General features: G+C 40.9%; 1 protein-coding gene across 1 annotated transcript in view; it reads left to right on the plus strand.

Moving 5' to 3' along the window:
- The window catches only part of grik4 (glutamate receptor, ionotropic, kainate 4), a 305728-nt gene that overhangs the window by 256639 nt on the left and 21129 nt on the right, over window positions 1-27960 (plus strand). Inside the window, exons 13-15 of the mRNA XM_044354238.1 lie at window positions 13118-13225; window positions 23839-24042; window positions 26638-26751. Of these exons, the coding sequence (XP_044210173.1) occupies window positions 13118-13225; window positions 23839-24042; window positions 26638-26751 (426 nt within the window). The remainder of the gene's footprint in view (window positions 1-13117; window positions 13226-23838; window positions 24043-26637; window positions 26752-27960) is intronic.

A 27960-nucleotide genomic window follows, 5' to 3' on the forward strand; every position in this document is an offset into this window, starting at 1 on the left:
GGAGGGAGGGAGGGGACAGGTACAGCGAGGTAGAGGGGAAAAGACGGAAAATGTGAGGGGATGAGAGGTTTGTGGTTATGCACAGCAGGTTGACAGATTCAAGACAGCCTCCAAAGTGGAGACAGTTAGGCTAAAGAAAGCAGTAATGCTGGAGCCTATGAGTGAACATGTTGTGTGGGGCCGCCTCCCCCCTACCAACTCTCGGTTGGTAGTACTGTTGTTATGAAGCCAAGCTCATCATGCTGTGTGCCCCGAAACATACTAGTTGGCAGATGTACTGTATTTGTTCTCTTATATTTTCCAGCACAACTCCAGTGTATGTGTCCTGTTCTGGAGAAAGTGTGTGTGTGTGTGTCTATTCTGCTTTTCTTTCCACTTTCCTACTCTATTGCTTCCATATAATTTGTTCATGAGATGACCCGTGGGTGGGACTTTGATTTATACAGCAGCTTTCTCATATGATCCTGTCACAATCATAATTATACAATGTATAATCTAATTGTTCTAAACAACACACAAACATGCAAGGAGAGGAAGGAAACCCTCCAAAAACCCACTTAATCAAGAAAATCCCATACACTCATTACACACACCAGCTGGCTCAAAGATATTTACGAGGACTTGACGCCTTGGCAATGAATTCCAAACTCACTCAGTGCTTTTATTGGGCCTCGCCCAAAAGGGACCCTCAGGCAAAGAGTTACCGCTCTTCCCAGTTCGCGCACTTTCCAGGCAAGAGAAACAGTATTTTCTCTCCCTTTTTTAGGCAAACACCCAAGGAGTTTCCTCTCTAAGCTCAGAGTTTTCTTACGACATCACCAGAACGTCAATCCACCATCAAATGCATGTTTTACAACCCTCTGTTTAGAATTTAATTAGCATAACCAAAATGCAAATTTCCACATAATTACTTGCCAATTAATTTCTATAAATTGAGATTCAACTCACTACTATCAGTTCCTTGTAAAGCAGACCTCAGCTGTCTCAGAAAGTCTTCTGATTATGTGGGCCTCAAGGTTTCCCCAGTTTTTATGACTGTCCTAGCCACGGAGAGGTCAACTTTCCCGAGGAACCCTGGCAGGTTAGTGATCTCGGTGGAACCTCCAAAGAGTGTTGTGGAAATTTTGCCTGTAAGCACTCTGGATTCTCAGGAATGAAACACACAAATACACTCAGAGCATCTTGACAGGATTGAAGTATAATCAGAAAATGCTATGTACATTACATTTGGAGAGAGAATTACCTGAGATTACCGTCTCTCTCTCTGAGTTAGATTATTCTCTATTTATGCTTTACATCAGTGCACACCTTTTACAAGATTGGTTGTCAAAGATAGTCTGATGCTCTCATGCCAGGCCTTTAGCTTTTCAGAATCACGGTACATATTGAAAACACATCATTATATAAGATCATTATGTAAGACACCTCATTTCATATGTTTTTCACAGTGAACCTATCAAAAAAACAGATTATATCACCAAATCAGGTTTTTTCACTTACTCCTGGCCTTGTTCTGGGTCAGTGTCCTTCTTTCTGCTTACACTCGGTAGAGCATGAAACCAAAGTCCAACACACATGATCCGTACATGCAGTCTGACAGGGGTTAATGTATAGCAAATGTAACAGAATTAAGAATGATAAACCCAAAATGTATTAATTGTTTGTCCACTTTTACCATTCCAGTCTTGGTGCATTCAGTGGCAGGCTGGAAAGTTCAATATGAGAGCTCTAACAAAAGGGTCCTCGGAAAAACCTTTGAAAAATGAACTATATGATTTTAAATATATATATATATATATATATATATATATGTGTGTGTGTGTGTGTGTGTGTGTGTGTGTGTGTGTGTGTGTGTGTGTATATATATATATATATATATATATATATATACACTTTTTTTTTTTTTTTTTTTTTAATCCCCCTCTCAACCCCCTCCCATGAGGGGTGGTGGTGGTGCTGTGTCTTCCTCAAGCTCGGGTCCTCTACCAGAGGTCTGGGAGTTTGAGGGTTCTACGCAGTATCTTTGCTGTTCCTAGGACTTTGCTCTTTTGGACAGAGACCTCAGATGTTGTAGCTAGAATCTGCTGGAGCCACTCTCCCAGTTTGTGGGTCACAGCCCCCAGTGCTCCGATTACCACTGGCACCATTTTTGCCTTTACTCCTCACATCTTTTCTAGCTCCTCTTTCGGCCCTTGTTATTTTTCGAGCTTCTTGTTCTCCTTCTTCCTGATGTTGCTGTCACTTGGGATTGCTACGTCTATCACTACTGCCTTCTTCTGTTGTTTGTCAATCAACACGATGTCCAGTTGGTTAGCCATCACCAGTTTGTCAGTCTGGATCTGGAAGTCCCACAGGATCTTTGCTTGGTCATTCTCAACCACCTTAGGAGGTGGTTGACCCTTAGGCAAGGTCCTTGATGCTGCTAGCCTACTTCAGCACGAGTGAAACTGCAAAGTCATACCGACTCGGACGTCGCCCAGGTCAACAAGGTCTGTGTCGGTGTTGGGGAACCAGGACACCCTGATGAGAAATGGGCTACTGGAACAAAACACCAAACCAAAACAATATACAGTACTGTGTCTGATCGGTCCTAAATTTATTAATGACATGACAATGACCCCAAGCATACAGCAAGAGTCATAAAGAACTATTTTCAGCAACAAGAAGAATGATGAGACCTGCAATAGATGGTATGGTATGACCCCCACAGAGCCCTGATCTCAACATCATAGAGTCAATCTGGGATTACATGAAGAAGCACCTGAGATGGCCTAAATAATAAATCAACAGAAGAACATTCTTTCTCCAGGATGGTTACAACAACCTACCTGCAAGATACCATGAAAAACTGTGTTAAAGTATACCGAGGAGAACTGCTGCTGTTTTAAAGTCAAAGCTGCTCACAGCAAATATTGATTTCATTTAGGTTTACTCATCTTTGTAAGAGGTTAATTGATAAATTAAAACAATTTATAGCAATATATTTGTAAGCATTCTCACTTTACTTTTAGTGCCTAAAACTTTTGCACAGTACTGTATATTCAAATGGCAAACTGTGTTTGATGGCTAAACTTTGCAGTCTTTCCTTCTAATTGGGAGTTTTCTTTCTGAAGTTTTCAGCTCTCATAAAAAGTCAAGAAGACAATACCCAAAACACAACAAACAGGCCATCATGGCAAGGCCAGGAGAAAAAGGGAAGAAGCAGCAGCAGCAGCCAGCAAGCACTAGACAAAAGTTGTAAAACTTCTTATAGTCTAGAAGGTGCGTTTTGAAGAAATAGGATCCTTGGTGCTCTTTTGGGGGACGCCTTGGGTTAGTAATTGAATCCTTTGTGTGTAGAGAAAAACTGTTCTTCAACTTAAAGGGGAATTATTTTATTCCTGTAGAATATTTGAAGACTATGCACTTACAATTGTGAGCAGAAGGGAGGACAGTCCATCAGTTCAACTGTGGGTTGAAGGGAAAGGCTGGCTTTTTAATTTCTGTTCAGTGTCGTCTTCAGAGGTCATTGTGTCTGTCTGCTCTTTACACAGATAGACTGTTAAATGAAAACATCTGCTACAGTAGGGGTGAATGTAGTAATTTGATGTTGTTGTGCTGTATTATGAACAGGACATTGTACATTTTGGAAGAATTCTATATGGATCAAAGCCAGACTTTCATTTTGAAGGATACAGGTTAGCATTTCTGCTGTCATGCTTCCTTTTGTTGATATGTCATCAGTATGTTCTTATGAAATTGTGTAAACAAGTATATTGAATTTCATGTTAAGGTTAGACACCTTTCCATAAAGGGAAATGTTTAGGGAATATCACCGGAAGTATAGCGAGCATCTTGTTTTACAAACTGCACTTACCGCACTTCCGTTGGCTTGTTTTTGTTGTAAATGTGAAGTCAAGTTAGCCTACTGAAAAACGCATGTAAAGTGAGTGTTTCAACATTGTTATGTTTCAGAGTTGTAATTTTATTTCTTTTCATGCTAATTAGGGGAGAAGTATGTCGAGGCCTGTGTGTGTCTCAGGGCTGCCGTGTAGCTTGTCACGCTAGAGTGTACTGTTGAGACTGTGTTTGCTAGCATGGGGCATTTAGTGACTTTACTCATGATGTCACACAAGCGCTGAGAGCATTTATGCAAGAGAAACCCCGTGAATGTTTTGTTTCTTCACAACTTCAGGTGTGTGAGTTTATGCATGGCTATTTTTGTGTTATTTTTCAGAAAGAAAATACAGTATGTTCGATTAAATTATTTATATAATTTGCATTTTATTCATTCTTTTTGTAATGCTATGGTGCATATTCTCTTTGTGTCAGGACTTTTCCCGGGTAGGCGCTGAGAGCATTTATGCAAGAGAAACCCTGTCAATGTTTTGTTTCTCCACAAATACAGTTGCTGTTGCTGCTGGTTGGAAAATAAATTGCTCAGAGACAGTCTCAGGAAGTGTGTCCTTGCCTTCTACACAACAAGACACAGAGTCAGACCCACTACACCTCCACCCTTTTCTTTCCTTGAAGGACTTTATCATAGGAGCTCAGTGTAGCTCAGCACACCACGACATGGCTTGAATCTCTTTCTCTGACTCAGGCCCCAGCAGAGATGAATACATTTTAACCTGGTCTGATAGACCTACCTACCGCCACGAAAGTGAGAGTGTGTTCAGAAACTAACGTGGCCTTCTGATCTCTTCCAGCTGTGCAGTTTAAATATATATCAGTCTTTGACTGTGTGTGTGTGTGTGCGCGCGCGTGTAAGGCTGAGAGAGAGAGAGAGAGAGAGTCTGTCTGTCTTTGTTACAGCTGTGAAATTGCAAACAATAATTATCATAAGTTTTACATCATAAGAGGTAGCAGTTTTAATCAGAACTAAAGGTGAGTCAGATGGCCTTCTTAAACAAGGTGTTCTGGTGTCAAACATAAATTCCTAGCCTGTAAATTGAATTTCATCATTAATCATTGTGTCTTTTATCAGGGTCAGAGCCATGATATTCAGAAAATGCCTGTGAGATTTAAAATCTGTTAGGAATGCCTCTAATAGTCTTCAGTATAGCAGTCAACAAAGGAAGGGAGCAACACTGATTATGTGGAGACAAAGAAGAAACATGTAAAACTGCTACTTGTCAGCAGGGGAAAAGAAATACTAGTTTATTCACCAGCATGCAATGCAGTTTATATAATTATTATTTCACTGTTAAATAAAATTGTCCATGAAAGTTGCCTAAGATCTCTGAGGATCACATCAAAGGGCTATAAAGCCTGCTGGAAAAATTGTTCCTCTCCTCCCTGTGTCTTTAAACGGTATTTCATTTTATACAATCTTTTATCTGTTGCAAGCCATACCCCGAAAACAGTATTCAGCGGCATACTGGGACTGAACAGTACACTGTGGGTGTGTTTCTTGTTCTTTGTTCTTGTCATACTGCTGTGGATGGTGTGTTTTGTGTGTGTTGTTCATGTTTCCAGCCACTGGAACTGCAGCATGTCGTTGCAGCATGTCAGACTACATTACTGTAACTGAAGATCATCCATTTAACACGGTTTCTCTTTCACCTTGTTTATGTGACACCTTTTTTTTCCCCCATTTCTGCTCATTTCATTGTGAAGACTGAAGGTGCTCTGTGCTTTTCCAGTAGGGATTTCAGAGTTTGGAATCAGCTGCTTGGAAGCTTAAATTAGCAGTGTGAATTCAGTATCATCTTTTCTATCGCTGCCTCAAACAACCTTTTGCATGCTCGCTCCATTTTTTATGTTCACTCCTCCCTGGGGTAGCTGCTTCTTTTATGGTGCTTTAATCTCACTGGTGTTAGTGATGCTCTCTGCTCAATGTACACTGATTTTATTTTTATCATATCACCATGTAAACCTCATTTAGAAAAAGTGTTCTGATGTAAAAAAAAAAACCTCTATAAAGTTTAGCTACAATGTTAAAGCCACATGCCCTCTCGTCAATGTCAGTAACGTTCAGTCACAAAGCCTGTGGATCGGTTTATCAGTGACGTTCTCTCCTCCAGTTTATTGCACACAAAGCTGTCTCTGTTATGAGTTAAATGTCCTGAGTGCTGCAGACAGTCCTGGAGGTCAGAGAAGCTATGAATTTTGAGGAAAAAAACAACTTGTCAGCTAGCAAAAGACTCAAGTCACTTTTATTAGATTTTTTCTCATTTCATTTTCTAGAATGTGGATGAATACCTTATCACAAGTCATAAATGTAATTGAATGTATTGCTTTTGAAGTATAATTAGAATGTCTTGCCTAACATAAATGGGTTTGATTCCGATTATAAATCCTTGTACAACACGTGCGTGTATATACAAACTAATGCTGTCTGACTTGGATGTGTTTTTTTCTCACTTCTGTAGGCTCACACACACGCACACTGACACAGTCATTTTCAGCAGTGACGTAACAGTCAAGATGTGTCAGATGCACGACATGGCTGTTGATTTAAATGTATGGGACTGGGGCAAAACTGGGCAGCATTGTTTACAAATCACATTAGTCATCTTTTGACATATTCTCCCTCAAGACGTTTCCTCTGTTGACTTTTTTTCTTGCATCTTGACCGAGATTCATTCGAAACCTTGGAGGAAATCTTAAGCCCGTCAAAGGCAAGATTTGATGCAATTGCGTTCTCCTGAGTGTGTACAAAACACATGATAGAGGCAGTATGGGTATGTCACACGCATATTAAAGCACCAGACAATGCAAAGCGGATTGAATTGCAACCAATCACAGTGTATGAGATCAAATAATAAATAAACACAATCACACTGAATTATCAACCTGAATCTGTGTCTACATATTGAAATTCAGAGACTCACATCACACACCGACATCCTGTGTGTGTCTCTACTTCTCTCTTTTGTTTGGTCTCTCAGAGACGTACAGCAGTCCCCTTTCCTCTTTTGTTTTTCTCAGTTTGCACTTTGCAGGCTGGAGATGGGGAATAGATCAAAAGCAGAATGGATGAGCTGTTTTGCAAGATCCCCCAGTCTTAGCGGATTTCAAGGCTGGGTGAGACTGTGTATGTGTTGCTTGGCTGCGTGAGTGTGTGTGTGTATGTGTGTAATATGCATGTTCATGCAAATTTATGTGTATGTGCCTGAGTGCCTCTGTGCCTGTGTGCCTGCAAGTTTGCCTCTGTGTCTCTGTTTTTTATCAGTCTACACGGTGCACCCATGAATTTCTACCAAGATATAATGTAGTTACAGAACAACCATAGGCACACTGAGTCTTTACATGTATTGTTTTATTTGTTCTGCATTCTGGGCACAGACAGGTACATTCTCACACATTCTCCCTGCAGTCTTGTTTGGTTCCTTAAATAATTCCCACTTGATGTCAACATCATTGTGATCAATTGTTTTTCATCATTTTATAACTTAACATGAGTCAGCAGAATGCTTCCATTTTATCTACTTATATATAACACAACACAGTGATACCAGTTATTCTCACTATGCAGTATATACAATAGCCTGCAGCAAACCCTATAAAAGGAAGAAATAGTACCAAAATACAGCATATACAGATATGTATACACAAAGAACAAAGAGAAAAAATAATAATGCAAATTTTCAAAACAATTAGCACATTAGAGAGATAGTCAAGGTGTCAATATGCTTTAAATGAAGTGCCTCTCAGCGGGTCAAACAGCATCTGAAACCACCTGTTATAGGGACTGGAGGGGAACAATAATTTTTGTAACTTTCCAAAACTGACAATTTGACAATCATACCCACTAAGCAGGGTTTGAATTTCTCTCTCAAGTTCCTTTTTTTCATTCTTTATACAGTTATTTCAGTCATATTTTGTGTCAAACTGAGTGTAACACTATTGTCCCAAACTGTGCGCTCTAATCTCTGTTTCAATAATTATCATGTCTGACTTGCCTCTCTATGAAGGCTGGCTTTGTACCCCATGTGGCTGTTCAGAGCAGCTCTGTACACTTTGGCCTCCAGATTTATTGAATGAACTAGTTCGTTTTGAACACACTGACACCTTTATCGTCAAACAAAAAGTAGTTCTTCTACAGTAGCTGACCCTTTCACCTCACTCACAGTTTTCTTAACCCACCCCAGAAAGACCCAGAAAGTGGGTGACTACACATATGATCTGATTTTTATTAACACAGCTTTCCACAGTTGTGTGTTGTAGCTCTATTTTCTCTTGCTATTGAGCCTTTTAGAATTACTACCTTAAAATGATAGCAGTCATTCATGCTTAGACAACGTGGTGGTATCCATTTACACGGCTGCCATAAATGTTGTAACATCATCATGTCATACAATCATGACCTCTAATGACTTAGCACATCTCTTATGATCATGCTACACTTTCAGATGACTGAAGAGCTGGAATTGAGTTGGAATTGATGGAGATAACAAGCAATCTGGGATTTGAACAAACCTTGAAAGGTCTTTCTCTGTCCCCAGTGTTGATAGCATGTCTTCACTAACTATGGCCACTAGAGAAGAAGACATTTGGACAGTCAGTAGTGTCGGGGTGCACGGGTTGAGGAGGGACTGTGACTGCGAGGGCATCCATTGTTTGCTGTGTGCTCTACAGGGGAGGCGGTACTCGGAGAACACACAGCGCTGCTTTGAAGATCTGTTCTGCCAGCCGAAAGACCTCCTCTTCAACTCTGAGCTTGTGTCTCATTATGATGCTAGAACAAGCAATGCTATTATTCACCGTAATACCAAATAATGAGCGTGCTGACTGGCTTTGGAATGAATTACCACGTCTAAAATAACATCATGCATTTGTGTGTTTTCAGAAGTAACAACAGATTATTAATATTAGCAAGAATTTTGCTAGAATAAAAGTCTGCAACTCTTTCCAATCAGCACTAGAGTGACAACAGCATGCTTTCCCCAGTCCTCTCTTTACTGTATGTCAGCGCCAACCACCTACACCACCACCTGTGTCCGTCTAGCCCCTGAAGTTCGCCTACGATGCCACCCTGATTAGTGTCCGTGCCATTGATGATGAGTCATGCCAGAGAGAGGTTCTATAAAAAGATAGCCCATTTTTCTCACTCACTATTCCATAGAGAAAACATGCATGCACAATGTGATCATTGTGAGGTAGAGTGGGCATGCTCTAAATATAACTGTCCTCTGTTTAGTTTTAACCAGGCACTAGCTGCTGATTCAACTGGTGGAAATGTCCGCTGATGGGCATAAACTGCATCTACTTCAGCATATTTTCGTCAAGCTTAAAAAACATAATGTTGCTATAAAAGTCCACCTTCAGAGGCCCGTGAGGATATTTTGCTTCTGCAATACACACAGCCACAAACGGGCTAACACACATGCCAGCATACAGCCAGGAACACACACACACTCACACACACACATTTCCGTCTCGACTCAGACTCATTTGAGCCGCTGCGACACCTGAATGCTTTAGCCTCGGTGTAAGTGGGCTGTATGACATTATGTTTGATAATGGTGGCTATTGCTTCTCTCATATATGATGGATGTGTCTGTCACAGTGTAGTCTCGCCACACCCTATTGGATACGGCATTTTTCTGACAGGAAAATCAGCCAATCCTGACGCTTCAGTGAGCAGCCACCCTAATCTTTTCCTCATGCTGTAATTCCAGGTTGCAGAATGAACCCTGGGTAATCCCTCACAGGGTGCCTCGTTCCACTTTTTGTCACTTTTTCTCTCTCTCTCTCTCTCTCCCTCTCTTTTTCCTCACATTCTCGCTCTTTTTCTTTATTTTGCACTCGCATAAACTGTCTCCCTCACTCTCCATGTCTGTCTTTTCTGTCTCTCAGTTGCAGTCTCTTTCTCTTGTTCTCTCCGCCTTATGTTCTGGCTCCCTAGCTGGCTGCTCCTCATACTTTCTCATTGATTTTCTTTCCATTTGCCAGCCTCACTGCACCTACTCAGTAAGTGATTGACATTCCCCTGCATCTTTCTATTTCTCTCACAGTCTTTTCCTTTTTGCTCTCTCCTATTCCCCTCTATCTTATTATAACCTATTCTTCCTCCTGCCTCCCTGTTTCTCTAGAAAAAACATAGTGCACAGTACTCATCAACTTTGTTTTCTAGATTCGCTGGTTATACTGCACCGTAGTTATTTATTGTAATTGCAGGGTAAATACCAAATTAATAACACTGCAAATGAGACACATCAAGCTACAGCTATTTATATTGTTGTACACAAACACAGTCTGGTATACGGTAATATGCTGATTCCCCTCTCTATGATAAAAGCTTAGGAGTCTAATAGATTCTCGGGTTGTGCCGCCTGTATAATGAGGTTTTAGGCAGTGCTTCAATGCTGTTGCTTCACCGGGATTAATGCAATGCTTAGGGTGCCCTTCACTTTAGTTTTCACGCAACCCCCAGAATGATTACAAAGTGTGCTGCAAGGAAAATGACATGTAAGATTACGGATGTTCTTTCCTGGCAAACTTTGTTGGGCTGTGATTAATAATTCATCAATTTAATTAGTTGTGTATTTGTGTCTCTCCAATATTAAGACCCTCTCTTGTCATCTCTTTATGTTATTTCTGCTATATAATGAGTAGCCTCCATTTTTATTGCACAAATCAATAATAAAAAGTGTGATTGGTTACATAAAGTCTTACAAAGAATAATTGCAACATTAAAGGTTTTCAGTCTGTTTGATAAATGTCACGGTGTATTTGCTCCCAAGCGTGCTTTCCTGCTTACATTAGCTGATGTATACACCTTCCTTCCTGTTGGAGTGACTCACAGACAGTACAGCTCTATTATCCCCCCCTGCCCCCCACCCCCCACCCCCCCCCCCTTCTCCCAGCTCAAAGAGAGTTGACGGCAGGGCCACCAAAGGACCACTTCCTCCCCTGCCAGCGTATGCTTCTTCTCTCTTCCTGCTAACAGCTCCCTCATCTCCTTCTCTCCACCTCCTGTTCCTGGGCAGGAGTCACGGTGCCACCCCATCCCATTACCCTCTCAGTCACCCCCATGCTCAGACCTCTGATGACACCTGCTGAGCCCAGCCAAGCCACAGACTTCCACCTCCCACCACCTCCACAGGCTCTTGACAACTGATTGTATATGCTGATTGCTGAACACTGTATTTCACGGGTCTCTTTTTGTGCCGTGCTACAATACGTGCGCATTTTTTCCCTCTCTGTTCCTTGAGGCCATCATCAGTAGAGGGTGGAGTGTGTGCCGTGTTATGCAGGGTAGTTTGGGTAGTTGCCACTGTAGTCTATTTGTGTGAGCAAGGTGCTGTTTCTCCCAACAAGTACACCAGAGGAAATGCAAGGCAAGATCTTTTTGATCATATACTCTCAAAGGAAATCTTTCGTTCCGGGAGCTTTCTGTTCCTTTTTTTTATATCTCACATCAGAATTCATTATTGGTGTTAGGAGAGTGGTTAAATTGCCTCCAAATGTGGGCACTGATCAACATGAATGGGTAGAAATCCCCTGAGATTTTTGTCAATTTAGCCTTGAAACAAAGTATGACCAAGCTCAGTGGGCTTTGTTTATTGTAGCTTCTACTTATGAGACTTCCATCACTGATCATGTAGCAGTTCATCTTCTCTGGGTCTGACTCCAACCAACAAGAAAGGTCCCAAAAGGTTTTCCAGCATGCAATCAGAGAACTCATTCCACTGACATGGATTGGACTAAATTAGATACTATATTTTCTCATTTACTCCTCCTATATAATATTCATAATGGAGGTAGGTTGATTATTATGATAAGGGATGTTATTTCTCTACACTCTTCGAGGAAGAGGTGGCAATGTTTACATAATGAGTTAGATTACAGAGTTCGAACGTAGATGACTAAGAACAGACTGCTTTGAATTGTCATTTTACTTCTCAGAGTGAATCATAGGTAGTTTTTTAGGAATATTTAATGAAAGTGCTGCCTTTTTTCTATCTAGTTTCCACAAAAATAAGACACAGTATAATCTTAGGAGGAACACTTTGAACAGGATGGCCTAAAATACCCTGAATTTATTAAATCTAAAAAGAAGTGAAGCTGTATCAATAAAACTTGCACAAACTAATAAAAAGACAGCATTTTGCATGTTATCTGATCTTGATTTATCTTGATTTTATCTTCAGTGCCGACACATACAGCAGCTGCTCCATTTAATATTGACAGTGGAATTGCATCTTGCGTAAATGAAATGATAGCTTGTGAAATTACCATGATAAGGAAATGGAAATTGTTTTGCATGTGTTGTATCACCAACATCACATAAATCTTACCATGTAATCATCAGTAAAGTCGTATTTCACAGTCGAAAGTGAACTGTAAAGATCTTGTACAGCACACCACAGCACAGGTAGAGAATACATTGGTAGTTACTGCAAAAGTCAAGTTTTCATGAGATAACTAAGGGAAACAGTCTTTGCATTTTTCATTTTATCCAATATTTTGACAGATTTCATAAGCTCCAAGATTGAAAAAGTTTCTCAGCCATTAGAGGAGCCACATACTGTAAATCCTTCAAGGTCAGAGCATACAAATCACCAAGGTTTCTCTCTGTCAGGTACATTATAGTAAAATGAAGGTGAGTAAGAGGAATGTGCACACAAAAGTGCTGAAAGGCAATGTAGGTTTTACAAAATGCTTATGTGTACAAAGTTTGTCATTGTGGAGAAGAGACCTGACAAACATGGGCTGAGTAAATAAATAAATAAATGAAACAGGAGATGGCAGAGACAGTTTGAAAAGGGATAAGAGGAAAGACACCATGTGAGGTGGAGGTGTGAATCCCCACTTGAGCTGTAATGAGAATGAGAAAGTGGCTCCGCGCCACAGGATTTGCTGGTAATTGGTTTAATGAATGCATTCTGTTGCCTCTGATTGAACACATGCCCCGTGTTCGCTCCTCGAGGAGCCACGCACATGTTGTCTTTGTTTTCTGCTGCAGTCTCTAACTTTCATCTTCACCTTGTCTCACACCGCAGTGATCTGTCCCTTGCCTCTTTTCTGTCCTACACTGTCTTGTGAAGGTCATAGTGATTCTCCTTTAGAGAGAAGGAAGGCAATTAAGCACAGATTGTTTCTATTGGCCTTTTCCAGCTGATGGACTTAGTGACCGATCTGTATGTGTGTGTGTGTGTGTGTGTGTGTTTGTGTGCTCTCTCTGCAGATTGGCCTATGGCACTCTGAAAATGGACTGTCAATGGAGAAAAAGCTTCCATCAATCAATGTGACAGACACCCTCTTCAACACTACTCTTACCATCACAACAATATTGGTAAGTACTGTATGCACACTGGTGTGTTCACATCAACAGTAGTCTATATATCATTCTAGTAGCTCCAATCCTCGGCTGATCTACATGTGGCTGACATTCTGCGGTTGACACACAATTACCATATCAAAAACCCATTTTGTATTTTCAGATCCAAACTCAGTCCTCTTGGGATCAGAGGAACTGATGCTGCGCGATTGTTTTGCCCTGAGTACTTCAGATGAGGCTACATCACAGTGCATCAGCAGGAGCTGATAACTCACCATGTCAGCCATTCTCAGCCTCTGTTATAAATATAGATTGCGTGAGGGCTAGTTCTCACTTCCCTCACTCTGCTACCTGTTACAAGGCTTGCAGTTTTTACACAATTTCCTTAATCGCCTGCCATGTTAATGATCAATAATCTATGAATCCTAAAAGTTTTTTTTAGAATGAAAGCTTCATTTATAAACACTAGAAAATTATTTAAATGAATATATAAAATAAAAAAGAAATTAAATAATGCTGTCACTCAAAATCGCTGCTCCTCCTCAGTCTGTCATCACTTAAAGGTCCACTCCGCTCATATTTTTCTATTTGGATTAAATAAATTGTGTCTGATATGTTCCTTAAAATCCTTAAAATGACTGATATTAGTTGTGATGCCACAAATTACAATCATAGGTACTCCTTCAACTCAGTATTCTGGTGAGCACACAGAAACTCTCCATTTTCAGCAGATGAATGCGAAAACAGCTTTCTAGTGTCAAACACTGCAAATATATCATTCCTCACAGAGAAGCTCAAACATCCAGCTGAGGGAACAAGAAGAAAAACTCATTTTTAACTGGAGGGAGAATAATTAACAAATGGCCAAACAAAATTAAAATGATTAAAACTAATAATGTAGCATAATTTACAGTATTTATTGGAATATAAATTAGACCAGACTAAATATGCGGGGCACAGCCTTACTCATTATTGTCTTGACAAAAAGGGCTACAGCTTGCAAATGCCTACAAGCATATCAGTTACAGCTGCTGGTTGTTATGTATGAGCATATCAACATGGCCAAAGGTGAGTTATAAGCTATAGTCATAATCTGTTCACTGTAACTCCATGTTGATAAAAAAAAAAAGGGAGGATTTTGCAACAGATACTTATGCAAAAGAGGGAATGGTGAACTGATCACAGTTCGCTTAGTTCAGCCTGATTAACTCCAACCTTCAATATGTCTTCAAGGACAGCAACGGCTTTAATCGTTGTCATATGCAAAACTACTCACGCTGTGCTGTATCACGGTCAATCACAGCACACATGGGCCATGGGCGCAGTAACTGTAGAGAAATTCAACCCAGCCACTGAAAGATGTGCACAGCGATGCACAAATATGTTGTTGCAACTTTGCACATTAATTGTGACTTAATATGTTGTTGCACCATCAAATTCTTAACAGTGATTAATTGCTCGTCAATTAATTACCTACTTGCTTTAATCAGTCGTGCAGATGTGCTATGAATTTCCAAACCTTGTAATTCTGTGGATAAAGCTCATCATTTTCTGTTTTACAGTAGCTTTGATATTGCTTTTGTATGTTGATGTGCTACTGTAGAACATCAAAGATGACAAATGGATTCATGTTGGAGCTACACAGAGAAATCCAGATTTTCAGTCGGCATGTGTTTCATGCCTTTCTTCATCCCCAGATACACACACAAACACAGTCGCACACACAAACCTGTCACTCGCCCAACTCCTCCTCCTCGCTGATGAATCAGACGATAAGACGTAAAGTAGCTTGTAAGCAGAAGCAATTGGCCCAACGTGTTATTCTGAGTGGCTGGCTTATCAGCTGCGGAGCCGTGAATGAGGGAAGGACACTGCCATATATCACCACTGAATAAGTCACTGGTCTTATTGAGACTGACTGGGATTCAGATGGAACGGTTCATTTCACACAGGAGGGGAACAGCGCAGGGGGGAGGATGAAGATGTGTGTGTGTTTGGGTTGAGGGGGAGTACAAATGAGACAATGTTTTCACCACAGAAAGAGGGTGTGAAAGAAAGAATTGGCCGAGCACAGAGCTTTGATTTCACTTTGGAGATATAGAGTCCCTGGACCAAACTTCGGAAGCCACCAAGGAGCAATTTTCAGTGCCTATCACAGCTCATTCATCATGGTGTGATTGCTGTGTCGCTGTTATCTCGCTTGTGGGCGGCAGACGAGCTGAAAACCTCCATAAGAATTCCTTACCTGTAGCACTGGCTTGGAGACTGTGTGTGTTTGTGTGTGCTTTCCCACAGTATTTATGGACAATTCAATTCAATTCAAATTTGCTTTATTGGCATGAATGTCACAACAGCAATATTGCCGAAGCATCAAGAATTAATGAAACTAACTAATGAATACATTTCATGAATTAAAACAAGAAAAGATCAGCACGGTATTGTGAAAACTTGCTGTGTGTGTGTGTGTGTGTGTGTGTGTGTGTGTGTGTGTGTGTGTGTGTGTGTGTGGCGCGGGGGGGGGTCACTTTCAGGGTCACACACCAGACGTAAGACCAGTTAATTGGGGACACAGCTTTTGTCCCCAGTTGGTAAAATGCTGATTTTTGGGTCAGTGGTTAAAGGTTATGGTAAGGGTAAGTCTCCAGGAAATGAATGTGTGTGTGTGTGTGTTTGCGTTATATTGTTGTGTTTGTGTGTGTGTGTGTGTGTGTGTGTGTGTGTGTGTGTACATAAGCAAGAAATAATCATTAAAAGAACAGATAATAACAACAATAATTGTGATTATTATCACAATTAAGTTATCAATGGGTCTTATTTTAATGTAAATAAATGATAACAAAATTCAATCATTACGTTATCATAAATCTATATAACAAACAACAACCACAAAATTTATTATTCATTTTTCATTTTTTATTATTCTTTCATTTCATTTTTGGAGATTTCTCTCAGCAAATAAGAGAGTTTCTGCATGTGTGTTTTGGAAGCATATGTGTGTGCGTGTTCATTCTTGACCTTTACAGAGCGGTTTTATTATACTTACACATGACCGTTATCTTCTCACTTCAATTTCACAAACCGCTCCAGAAAAAAAACACAATCACATTATTGATTATCACTTTACTGCAGGGCCACAAGCCATGTGTTTGTAATCATTGATTGAGTTTGTTAAAGGCACAGTTTAGGTCTTAGTGAAATAATGTGTTTATACCCTCAGTAGCCACAACGATGTAATAGAAAAAGTCCATTCATTGCTTCCTCTATATAAAATTCTCTTTGTTATGTTGTTTTTAAGTCCTGTGTGGTATTGCTGCTTCTCTCTGTTTTGAAATATAGTAGGCATCCTACACCTGTTTTTTCAGACTTTCGATTTTCTATCAATCTAACAATTATTTATTTGGTGGAACTGCTAACAACTCAAATATCTATAACATGACAAGGACCCACAACGACACACAGGGGTTACATGCCAAAAAGTTTGGGAACTACTGATTTAATCTTTAACTCTTTTTTTAGAAAAAAAAAGAACAATATTTCCCTCTAAAATGTAGTAAAGTGGAAGTGTAAAGTAGCATCAAATGGATAATGGATATACTCAAGTAAAGTACAAGTACCTCAAAATTGTATTTACTTACTTGAGTAAATGTACTTAGTTACTTTCCACCACTGCAAACACCTGATGCAACTCGAGCTCAAAATGGTGTAATCTATGTTTGTTTGTACATCTTTACAGACGCCCTCCTACAGTGCACACTCGTTCCCAAATGAGTCAGATTCACAGACTTTTTTCACAGCAGAGATTTTGACTTCTCACCGCAGGAGAAGCACAGATGGAATTTATAACATTCGTTTGGCTCCTTTCCAGCAATTATTGCAATGCATTGCCAGCGGTGGAGAGTAACTAAGGCCTTATTCAGACTACCAGCCCAAATCTTCTTTTTGGCACATCCAGATTGTATCCAGATTGATTTCAGAAAGTCTGGACAGCAAAAAAACACACATGAATGCATTAGTGTTTACACTACAAAAGATATATGTTCAAATGCGTCCCAGACCACCTCGGCAAGTAGTTTGAGTGTTCGGATTACAATGTCTCTTGGTGGTTGTTTACACTTGTATTTAGCGCTGACCATTTGTGATCCGATCAGCCAAGACGCATTTTAAAACCAAGTGTAAACAAGGTCATAGAGCCACCAACCCCCTTCCTCCCCATATACACACAAACACACATACACACAGGTGACCAATTTTGAAATAAACATTAATATCCCGATAAGTATTTTAACATTTGTCTATTTTTATTACAATACAGCATAGAGTGTAGATAGGAAAATGCTTATCTGGGCGTAAAGCCACCAGTATAAATCAACTTTCAAACTCCGACCCAGTCCACACACACACAGCCTATGTCACACATTTGAGAGATTTTTTTTCACTGGTGTCATGTAAATGTATGTAAGTATTATACCACCAGCAAATCATTACAGTAAACAGCCTTGGGCCGTAATGTATCACTCATGTAATTATTAAGTTTAAGTACTACCCATGCTCACTGCTTACAGAATGCAGGACTCCTTGTTATTCCCCATTTTTGAAAGCAATCAAATAGAGGGATATCTCTCTTTGGTGCCAGCTCACTACCGTTGTTAGAGAATCATAGCGTCTCAGTATTTAAATCCCAACTCAAGACTCGTTTTTCTTATTAATGTCTGAAACCTGCACAAAATTAGTATTTTGTGCCTTTGCTGACTAGCGTACTCTAGTGGTCATTCTCTTCCTGCAGACTACCCTTGTGTCATTGAGTGCTCACGTATCTACTCACATACATTTTGGTAAGAATTCAACAGAGCACATGCTGCAAACTGATAAAAGCAGACACAGAGGAAGATTTGCTGGCACCCAGGCTCAGAGGCACTGAGGCATGTGCACATGAATTTGCACGCACATACATGATCCGTCCCCATTTCTTCAAGTTTGTGTATACTTGTTCTCTCTCCGTTTTCATCTTATTTCTTTTTTCTGTCATTCATTTACCGTGACGCACAAAACTGTTTGTTGAAATTGCCACATAAAATATTAACATGACCTGGCCCTTTTTCTAATGACCTAGTATTTTTCCCAATATTGTCAGAGCTTCTGTGGCTCCTCTTCAAACATAACTACAGAGCCCTGTGAGAGAATTATATCTCAGCTGCCAGTTTTCCAGGCTCTGGAGAGCAAGTTTATAAGGATAAGAAAACAGTTGAGGAGCAGTTGGGTTGTGTGAAGACATCTTGAACACCCTGAGGTTTCAAAAGGGGAAACTCCACGGTGGTGTGCACCTGGTGTGTGTGTGTGAGTGTGTGTGTGTGTGTGTGTGTACCTGCTTGTGCATATATAACAGTGCACGTCTTCCACCAAAGTTATCAGTCCACAACCAGACTCCTCATGGCCTGGGAATAAGAGGCTGCTTTAAAAGTCTGCATTTCTTTATAGTTTCAAACTCATAGCTTTATTGCTGTTTTGCTGTGGTGTGCAAAAGGAGGTAGATGGAATTTCCTTGTAATTTTGCCTTCATGGAAGAAAGCACTTTTATACCCCCGTATAGACTTTTCATACCTTTATATATTATTTTTATATGATTTCGTTCTCAACTTTGCAGAGGCTTCTAATGGAAGTGGCTCTCTCAGTGAATTTTTTTATCAGTGTTAGGTGGACTTTTTCGGATGAACTGCAGCAGATATATCAACTTTTAACAGCAGGTGTGTCTTCATTTCTGAGCCTGGCATAGATCTGGTTAATTGTTTTGATTGGACATTTTTATTAGGGCTGCAGCCAACCAAAGAAAATCTTGGTCAACTAAAATCATACATAATCTTCAACTAATCGATTAGTCGCACGCACAGGTGTGGGGGGTAAGGGGGGGCAAACATACGCAAACACTAACAAATACTCCTTAACGGAGCCACACTACCAATAGTTTCCCAAGCAATGACAGAGGTTGACTTACATACCGGAACAGCGCTGCACAGAGACTCCCAAGCGCTATCGATTTCCGAATGAATGGATATTCATTCAGATATCAAATATTTTTAAAAAAATGTTTGGCCTGGCGGGGATTCCCATTGTGACATTATGGAGAAACACAGATTCAGTATCGTAACGTTCAGTACGTTCAGTAAACGTTGAGTTCAGTTAGACCCAGCAGTCTCCATTAGGTTGGGCGAGTTCAAAGCTGTGAAAACAACGGGGATGTTTTGAATACACCCCCGTTTTCACAGGTAATTTGTTAGTCTGTCCCTCCCGCCGCAGGAAATAATGGATTACTCCTGGAAAGCTGTTGATGTAGCACTTTTGTCCTTATGAAAATAACACGGAGATTATTCGACCAATGAGAATTTAGTCAGACAAGAGCATATCGACCAACTAATCGACCAGTCGACCAGCAGACTACAGCCCTAATTTTTATAGAACTGGAGCTCAGAGAGAGACAAATTGAAACTTAGGAGAATGACACAGAAAAAAACCAGAGGAGTAAAAGGAAAAAACATTTTTGGCTTGATAACACTCAGACAGGCTCTGTGTTATTGATTGCTGTTGGGATTTTACTGGTGTGATTGATGGATGTTGGCCAGGTCTGATTTTATTAACCAGGTCAACATAGAGGGATGGAGGTAAAACAAGATACAAAGGCAACATTTTCTAGCCTTACTCCAAGAGTTCGAGCTTGCCATGCGTCATAAAAACAGAATGCTTTTAGCGTTCTTCACAACATCAATTAACAAGAGGCTGGAAAGTGAATTACGGCTTTCCCTTAATTAAGTGCTGTATTAGGATACAAATGTGCATTAATCCTGGCACATTACTGGGTTTCTACTCTGTAGGTGTGAAGAGTTACTAAGGGACCATAGCAGGTTTGTGTATTTCTTCATTTCTTCCCTGTCCCCTGGTCCAACCTGTTATGTACAAAATGTCACTGACAGCCAACCTCTGTAATAATGTTGCGGAAATTGGAAATAGAGTGACAACGTCAGACTTGGTCCGGCTTGACTGCAAGTCGGTGCTTGAAAAGTTTCAGCAGTGAGTGAGGTGTGAAATTAGCATTTATATTGTGCTTCATGCATGCTGAAACATACATAAGGACAATGTGGTGATATGTGCAGCTATTTTAACAAGTTAATAATCAGACAGACAGAGTTTCTTTTATAGAGTGGGACTGAACATATTGTCAGTAACTGGCTGAATTATTGACCAGCCCTGAGCCCTAGAAGCATTTTGTTTTCTCCTCTGTTTCTTAGAGGACAAGCCCAACAATATTCTGTAGTTTTGTTATTATCAACAATTCCTATGAAAACACCAAAATCAACAATATTGTCTGTCTGTCTTTCAATGTTTTCTGACCTTATCTGTGGCACTCAGGCCCAGTTCTAGTTATTCCTACTTGAGCTGTAAAAAAAAAAATGGGTCACAAATATATAGTTACAGTTTTTAAAAATGATAAATAATCTCCTCAAAGAGCTTCCCACTGTAGTTTTTTTTGCGGATTTTACAGATTTGGAACCTGGTCTCCTAGAAATCAGGTTTATATACTACTAATGTGCAACAGCAAATATGTTTTGAAGGACTGTAATGCTGCCCAGATTACATTTTTTATTGAGATTATCAGGAAACTTTGTTGTATTTTTCCCTACAATATGCAATACAATATCCTCTGTTACCAACTATAGCATTATACAACGTTTTTATTGTGATTTTTAGGCACTCACAGCTCTTGTTTAAGGTTATGAAAAGAGCGTGGTTTTGGTTTAATGCTGAAAAGGTTACTTGTAACATCAGTCATGACATGTTTACAATTTAAATATTAAACCAAAACCACAGTCTTTCCCTAACTTTGACCAATCAATCAATTACTTTATTTGTCCCCAAGGGGCATGTCAGGGACCAAGCAAAAAAGGCAAAAGGACAAAGATGTAAAAAGGAAAAATCATTTCTCCCAGGCGTTTTGCCAGAGGAGCTCAGTAAGATCACAAACAAAGGTAAGTGTTACTTGGAAACTAAATTGTATGCACCCAAAATAAAAAAAAAACTGTCATAAATTGATAAAGTGTGTAATACGTGAACACAAAAGACTGTGGGGTTTTTTGGAAAAATGTCTGGGTGTTAAAATGTGAACAAATATAAAGAAATACTAATACCGGTGGACAGCAGCTGATTTGGTCCCCACAAGGCAATAAAAAAGTACTTTTATTGCTTTAACATAACCACACGCAGGTCTCAGGATGTCAGAATCCAGCACTTTGTGTGATCGCCATCCAAACCAATGTCCTACAACTTTTATGCAGTAAAGTGCTATAAATGTTGTACTTTCAATATTCAAAAAGAACATTGCTCTGGAGCATAATCCATGCGACAAATACACTTCCTAGCACAACGTAATTAGGAAAACAAATTACTATTATATAAATGTAATTTCAAAGAGACAGGGTTGGGATTTGGTGCACTAGCGACTATCAGAATAAACAGTGTTCATGATAATGAAGGAACATGTCGACCAGTGCTACAATGTGGTTCATTGATACGCTTTTAATAGTTTTTGGACAACAACAGAGCTCTGTGGCACGGAGGAACTGAGTATATCAGGCTTTGGCTGCAAAGACAATAGGATCAATTAAATGGTAGGATCAATTAAATTGATTTGTTGACAATAAAAGAATATAGAATATCATCAAACTTATTAAATGTGCAGCTCACTTACTTTCTAATTACTTTGTCTTGTATTACAGTCTGTCATCTGCCTCTCTTTGTAATATGCTGCAGGTTGTTGTTGTTTTACAGCATGTCTATTTGATCAAACTATAAGCCTGGTTAGATAAATTGAATCCATATGTAGATTGTAGGTGCAGAGTCACACAGACGGAGAGCCGATCAGGAGTCATTTTATTCCCATTCTTATCACAGCAGAGCAGCAGGCTGTTGGATCAACTGTCCAGTGATGCAGCGAGAAGGAGGCAAAGCTGCCAATCCGTTGTCAAAGTGATCTGAACCTGTGATCTGTACCACAGCTACAGGTGGAACCGAGCGGTTGCCATGACAACGGGACAGTAACAGTTGTGCCATCTGATGTGCACCAAGTTCTCAAATGTTCCCAATTTCAGGTTAACTACTGTTTTTCGTTGCTTTCACTGTGAGGAAAATCAATCACCTTTCAACCAGCTACCACACAAATAAGTATTTCCAGCTGTGACGGTGACAAAACAATTTCACTTCTATACCAGCACTCAAAATACAGCACCGCAACATTACCGCTTGTGCTTCATCCTCCTTAATGTTGTCACTGTGGCTTTGAATGGCTTACAAACATGACTCCGTGGTGAATTACACATACCCACCATAGGCATTTTATGTTAACACAAGTAGTTGACAATGTCTTCAACAAGCTTATGGTAAACAAACATTTGTGAGACAATATTTTATTGTTAAAAATATTCAAATAAAACTTTCTATCAGCAATAATAAAGGAACCTGAACTTAACTTTTGCTCCGTTTATCTTTAAAAATGGAGAATGTCAGCACAAGAAAACATGTAGGCTTGTTAATCATTGTTATCTGATGCCACGTTGCCAAAGTAAGTTAGTTGCAGCTGAATTCATGACCTAAGTGCAGGGACAGAGCAACAGCAAAGTGGTACATAACGCTGTCTTCTTTATGATGTAGTGGAGCCTGAGCACACCAGCCTGACAGTTGCATTATTTGAAAAATAGCACAATAAGGAAGGCTCCAAAATACATAGCTGCAGAGCTCTTTAAATCTTCACACAACATCAACTAAACGACAAACAAGACATAAATAAACAGGCAGCTAAACACAGAGTTGGTTCTCTAAGAGAGAGGTTGTAAATATGTGTGTTTGGATTTGTGTGTATGTGCTGAGAGGAAAACTGCTTTTGTTTCTTATTCATTTTTTGCTAGATATAACAGATGAGGATGCGCCTGTCTGCTCCTGATTAGAGTACCTGGCTCTGTTTCAAGTCCACAAGTCTCAGTTTTCATCCAGGTAGTTAACCTGGAGTGAACTATGACCCCCGGAGGACACATGCTTCCTCCATTCTTCCTGACAATAAAATCTTTAGTTAGAGTCTGTAAAATGTATCACACATTAAAGGGGCACTCCAGCAATTCAGTATTGGACTTCCATAAAGTCGGGGGGCTTATAAGAGATAAAGATCAAAGCAGCAGAGTCTGAGATATCCATGCTTTTAGTCTCAAGTATAGGCCAATACCCCAAAACACTGGATCCTGCATTCCCATAATGCAACTCATAGTGTGTGTGTTTTAAACTCCACACCCTAAGATTATAACAGGCTTTCTGCTGAAAATATTGTAATCTCCAAGCCCAGGCCGAAAAGACTATGGAAATGGCTCCCTCCACAGCCACAGACATGATGTGTTATTTCTACAGGCTAAAAAAGCACTCGTCAAGTGTGTAAAATCAGTGTGGCACCCCTTTAAAACACAGTAGAAAGTATAGTAAATGGTACTTCTCGTGACATCTACAGTACCATTTCTATGCTCTGTCTTGCTCTGTCGCGTTAGCATTTATAGACTGTTGACGATTCGCTGTCTATAACGCATACCATGTGTGTTTTTCAGGAGAATCCATATGTGATGCTGCGGCAGAATCACCAGGAGCTGGAGGGAAATGACCGCTATGAAGGCTTCTGCGTGGACATGCTGAAGGAGCTGGCAGATATTCTCAAGTTCAAGTATCGTATCCGGCTAGTGGGGGACGGACTGTATGGAGTTCCTGGAGCCAATGGAACGTGGACCGGCATGGTCGGAGAGCTCATCTCAAGGGTATGTCAGTATATGCCCATTGACAGACTGTAGCATAGCCTGCCAGAAAGCTCTGCAGTTATAAATTAGATGCATAAAGTACTTCTTAAAGGCACTTGCATACACAAACACAAAAGTGTATTGCTCAGCTCTTGCGTAGTTCACAGCTAGCAGCTTTTCCTCATGTCATACACTCTTTTTTTCATCCGGCAGTTGGCCTTTTCATCTTAAGCATTGTATTTTCCAAAACAGTCACGGCTTGTTGGTGGCTTGTTCCCTGTCAGCTCCTTTCCTTAAGCCTTCTGAACTGACCTTAACAGACTTTCCTCCTGAATCAGTCTATGTTGTTGTGGCTAAATCTGTGAGTGAGGTCTTACATTCTCCCAGCTATGCTGTATGTAGCTGTTAACAGGCAGATAAGGTTATATAAGGAGGGAGCTGAGGGGAAAAGAGGAGGAGGAAAAGAAGTGAAACAGGCGAGGAATACTGGGGTGAGGAAGAGAAAAGCGAATGAAGTAGAGAGGGATTGAGTTGATCCTTAGAGGTGATCTGTCTTAATTCTGTGGGATAATGGAGGGCAAAGCCATTAAGTATGTAAAGTAGGGAGAGTCTGCTCTTGTGATTGTCACAGCCTGCCACCCCATCGTCCCCTGTAGTTGCCTCTAGAAGGCTGACCTTCAGCAGGGCCATAGTCGACGTCGACATGTGTATCTGACAGCGACTCGAGCTGTGGAGTGGCAAGGTGGGGGGGGGGCAGACAAAAAGTCGAGACGTGCTTGAGAGGGATTTGTCATGGGATGGGGGACATCTGGAGGGATGTTCCACAGTGGACAGAAAGGATCGAGCTTGTTTGGTTAAAGGCTTAGAAAGGAATGGGTAAGATGGCAGTGAAAAAAAATGAACAAAGGAACAGCCACGGTTTCAAGTTTAATGGATAACTTGAAAGGATATGAAATATATCCTTGGTAGCAGAAAAGGAGGACAGCCTAAGGTTATTCAGGACAACAGATACCTGTGTCCCTGCCAGTACCATTCAGACTGGACAATATTTCAACGTATGAGGGTAATTAGTTTGACGAGTGTCAGACAGCCTGATCTTACAATGAGATGAGCCAGGAGGAGTCCAGACTATAGTATAAGTACAGTATGTCCTGATTACAAATCCACAACCCTGCAGTAAGAGAACAGAGTCATACAGGATCTCCAAAGACCAAATTCTTAGAGTCAAATGCTACATCCCAGAGGGAAATGTTTAATTCATCCCTCACATTTATTTTGTCCTTTTTACCGAGTTAACAAGATACTGTATGATTGAATGTAAGCAGAAATAGGTATGATGCAATATTGAACAGCTAACATTACGTTTTGTTTTTTCTAGTTAGTTCTAGTTATACTAGAAGGCATAACAGCAGGAAGAGGAATCCAGTAATCAATATTAATATTCTATCGTCACATAAATATTTCAGTGGCTGTTACGACTGTGTGTTCATTTTTCAAAGGATCAGTGACTTTCTTTGTTGAAATTGCCTCGATGGTCGTTCCCTGCGCGTTGCTTCCTTCCGGCGCTGGGAGCAGACGATCAGACTTTCAAACGACGGAGAGAAAAAAAGATGAGGGGGAGGCTGGGGACAGCTGATGATGGAGGGTCAGAGCCTGCGGGGCTGAGGATAGAGCAGCAGGAGACATTCGGCCTCAGTGTGGAGTGTAGGCTGGAGCAAGGTGAAAGAGGTGGAAATTTTAAGTGTAATGCACTTGAAGTACAGACAGAGCAGGATATGGAATTTTTAGATGAAGCTCTAAGTGTTTTCTGCTAGTGTTTTGAACCTGTTCTAAAGGTCAGAATAATTATAGAAAAAAGTGATCCATTTTCACATTACGTCGATATGGATGTTGTAGGAAAAACGCTCTTTCATGTGTGTCAGATGCCCCTCTCTCACTCTCTCTTTCCTCGAGACACAAACAGTGGGTCGTGGATTTTGAGTGGCATCTGCAGCGCTGCAGCAGAACTCCCCTCTCCTCACGCTCATCCTCCCATTCCTCTCAGTCTCCCCAATCCTCTTAGTTCTCCTGCAGCAGACAAAGAGGAACGCGTTGCTGCTTTCACTCTCTGCTCCTCAGGGATATGAAAAATCCCTTGCAGTTGCACTTTGCTGTCCTATATTATTAGTGGGGAGCCGTCCAGTATTCAGCGTACATTGACCATTTCTACGTGTGTGCGTCTGTGTGTTTCTAAGTGTGTGTTTTACCAGTCGCTGCTTTGTCAAGTGATTTGTCTTGACAGTGCTCCCTTGGCCAGCCACAATGGCTTCCCTGAGCCTCTCATGTGCCCTACACACACGCACACACACACACACATACACACACATACACACATACACAATGCCAATGCTGGATTATCCTCACCACAGATAGCGCTATTGGCGGACAAAGAGGCTATGGGATACCAAAGGTCATTATTAGGGAATTAGCAAGTAGTAGCCCACTTCTTATGTCATCCTTGTCTTCTTTTCAAGCACTCACACTAATGGTTATGTCATAAACGTATGCCAGTAACAGTATGCCTCTCAGTGGATGTCATGGACTCATATGTATGTACATGATGTGATACTGTTTCAGAAAGCTGACCTGGCGGTTGCCGGCCTCACCATCACAGCAGAGCGTGAAAAAGTCATTGACTTCTCAAAGCCCTTCATGACCCTCGGCATCAGCATCATGTACCGCGTCCACCTGGTGAGTTATGTCCCACTAGCCCCCCCCACCCGCACCCATCCACACACCCACTCTAACCGATCAAACTGCCTTTCGTACAGCTTGCAGACATACCACAGCAGGCTGTCAGCCATGTCTAATGGCTGGAAAAGAACCACTCTCCCTTTTTGGCCCATGAAGTCTATCTCTCTTAGTCTGACTAAATCCTTCCACAAACTCTTTTCCTTTGCACCTTATCGCCTCTTCTACCTCTCAGCTGCTCTATTTCCCTTGCATCCGTGTGTTTTCAAGAATATACCCCCTACATCATTCTTTCCTCCTCTCCTCCAGTCTCGCTTTCTCGCTTTTACTTTATCTCCACAACATCCACACCCTTCTGTTCCTGCAGCCTCAACTTTTTAACGGTGTCCAGGTCTTTTCACTTCTCCTGTGTTTACCCATTTCCTCCCTCTGTTGCTATGGCCCCCCATCTTGCCAGCACCAGATGGTGTGTTTTACAATGTGAACTTCCTGATGAATGTAGCACTTTCATGGTTGTTTTCTGTTTGCCCTCTGATTGGGTTTGGCCGTCTTATTCACACAAGTAATGGCCTCCATGCCCCGCAGAGAGCAAGCCCAAGCAAGAAACAGTGAAACAACAGCAGTGCTGGTGGAAATAAGCCAGTGGCCCATTAATCATCAGTCCCTCCCCAAAACGCGAGGTGACACAGCAGGGCCCAGTATAACGCAGCCACAGTCCCCACTGATGTGCTTTGGCACGTGCACGAGTTAACATTAGTGTAGTATCCCAGAGGGGCATTTACTCACATTCCCTCTTGCTCCTGCCTTCTTGTACACCTCCCGCTTGCTCACCCATACCCAGTTGGTGCACGGCGCTAATAGGTGTAGCAATAAGGGGCTCAATTGAGCACCAATAGTTGGAGAGAATCAATCGATGCTTGCAGCAGGTGCAGTGTTAAATGGGCTGCTGGGTAGTGTATCACCTCTGAAGTGGGAGGCAGGCATGCAGATGGCAGCATGAGGAGGTTATATGGAGCTGACATCCCTCAGGACTGGCACAACGAGTCACAGAGTTGGATCAGCACAGACTCAACCCAGTTGACGCCCTCATCCTGAGTAAGAGGTCATTAAGAGAGAAACAAAGAAGGCAGTTATTACTAAGATGCGCTGGTGTATAAAGTGTTTGAAAAGATAGAAAGAAAAGAGAAAGGTAAAAGATAATGGGTTGAG

Source organism: Thunnus albacares, chromosome 6 (genome assembly GCF_914725855.1).
Source record: "Thunnus albacares chromosome 6, fThuAlb1.1, whole genome shotgun sequence".
Lineage (NCBI taxonomy): Eukaryota > Metazoa > Chordata > Actinopteri > Scombriformes > Scombridae > Thunnus > Thunnus albacares.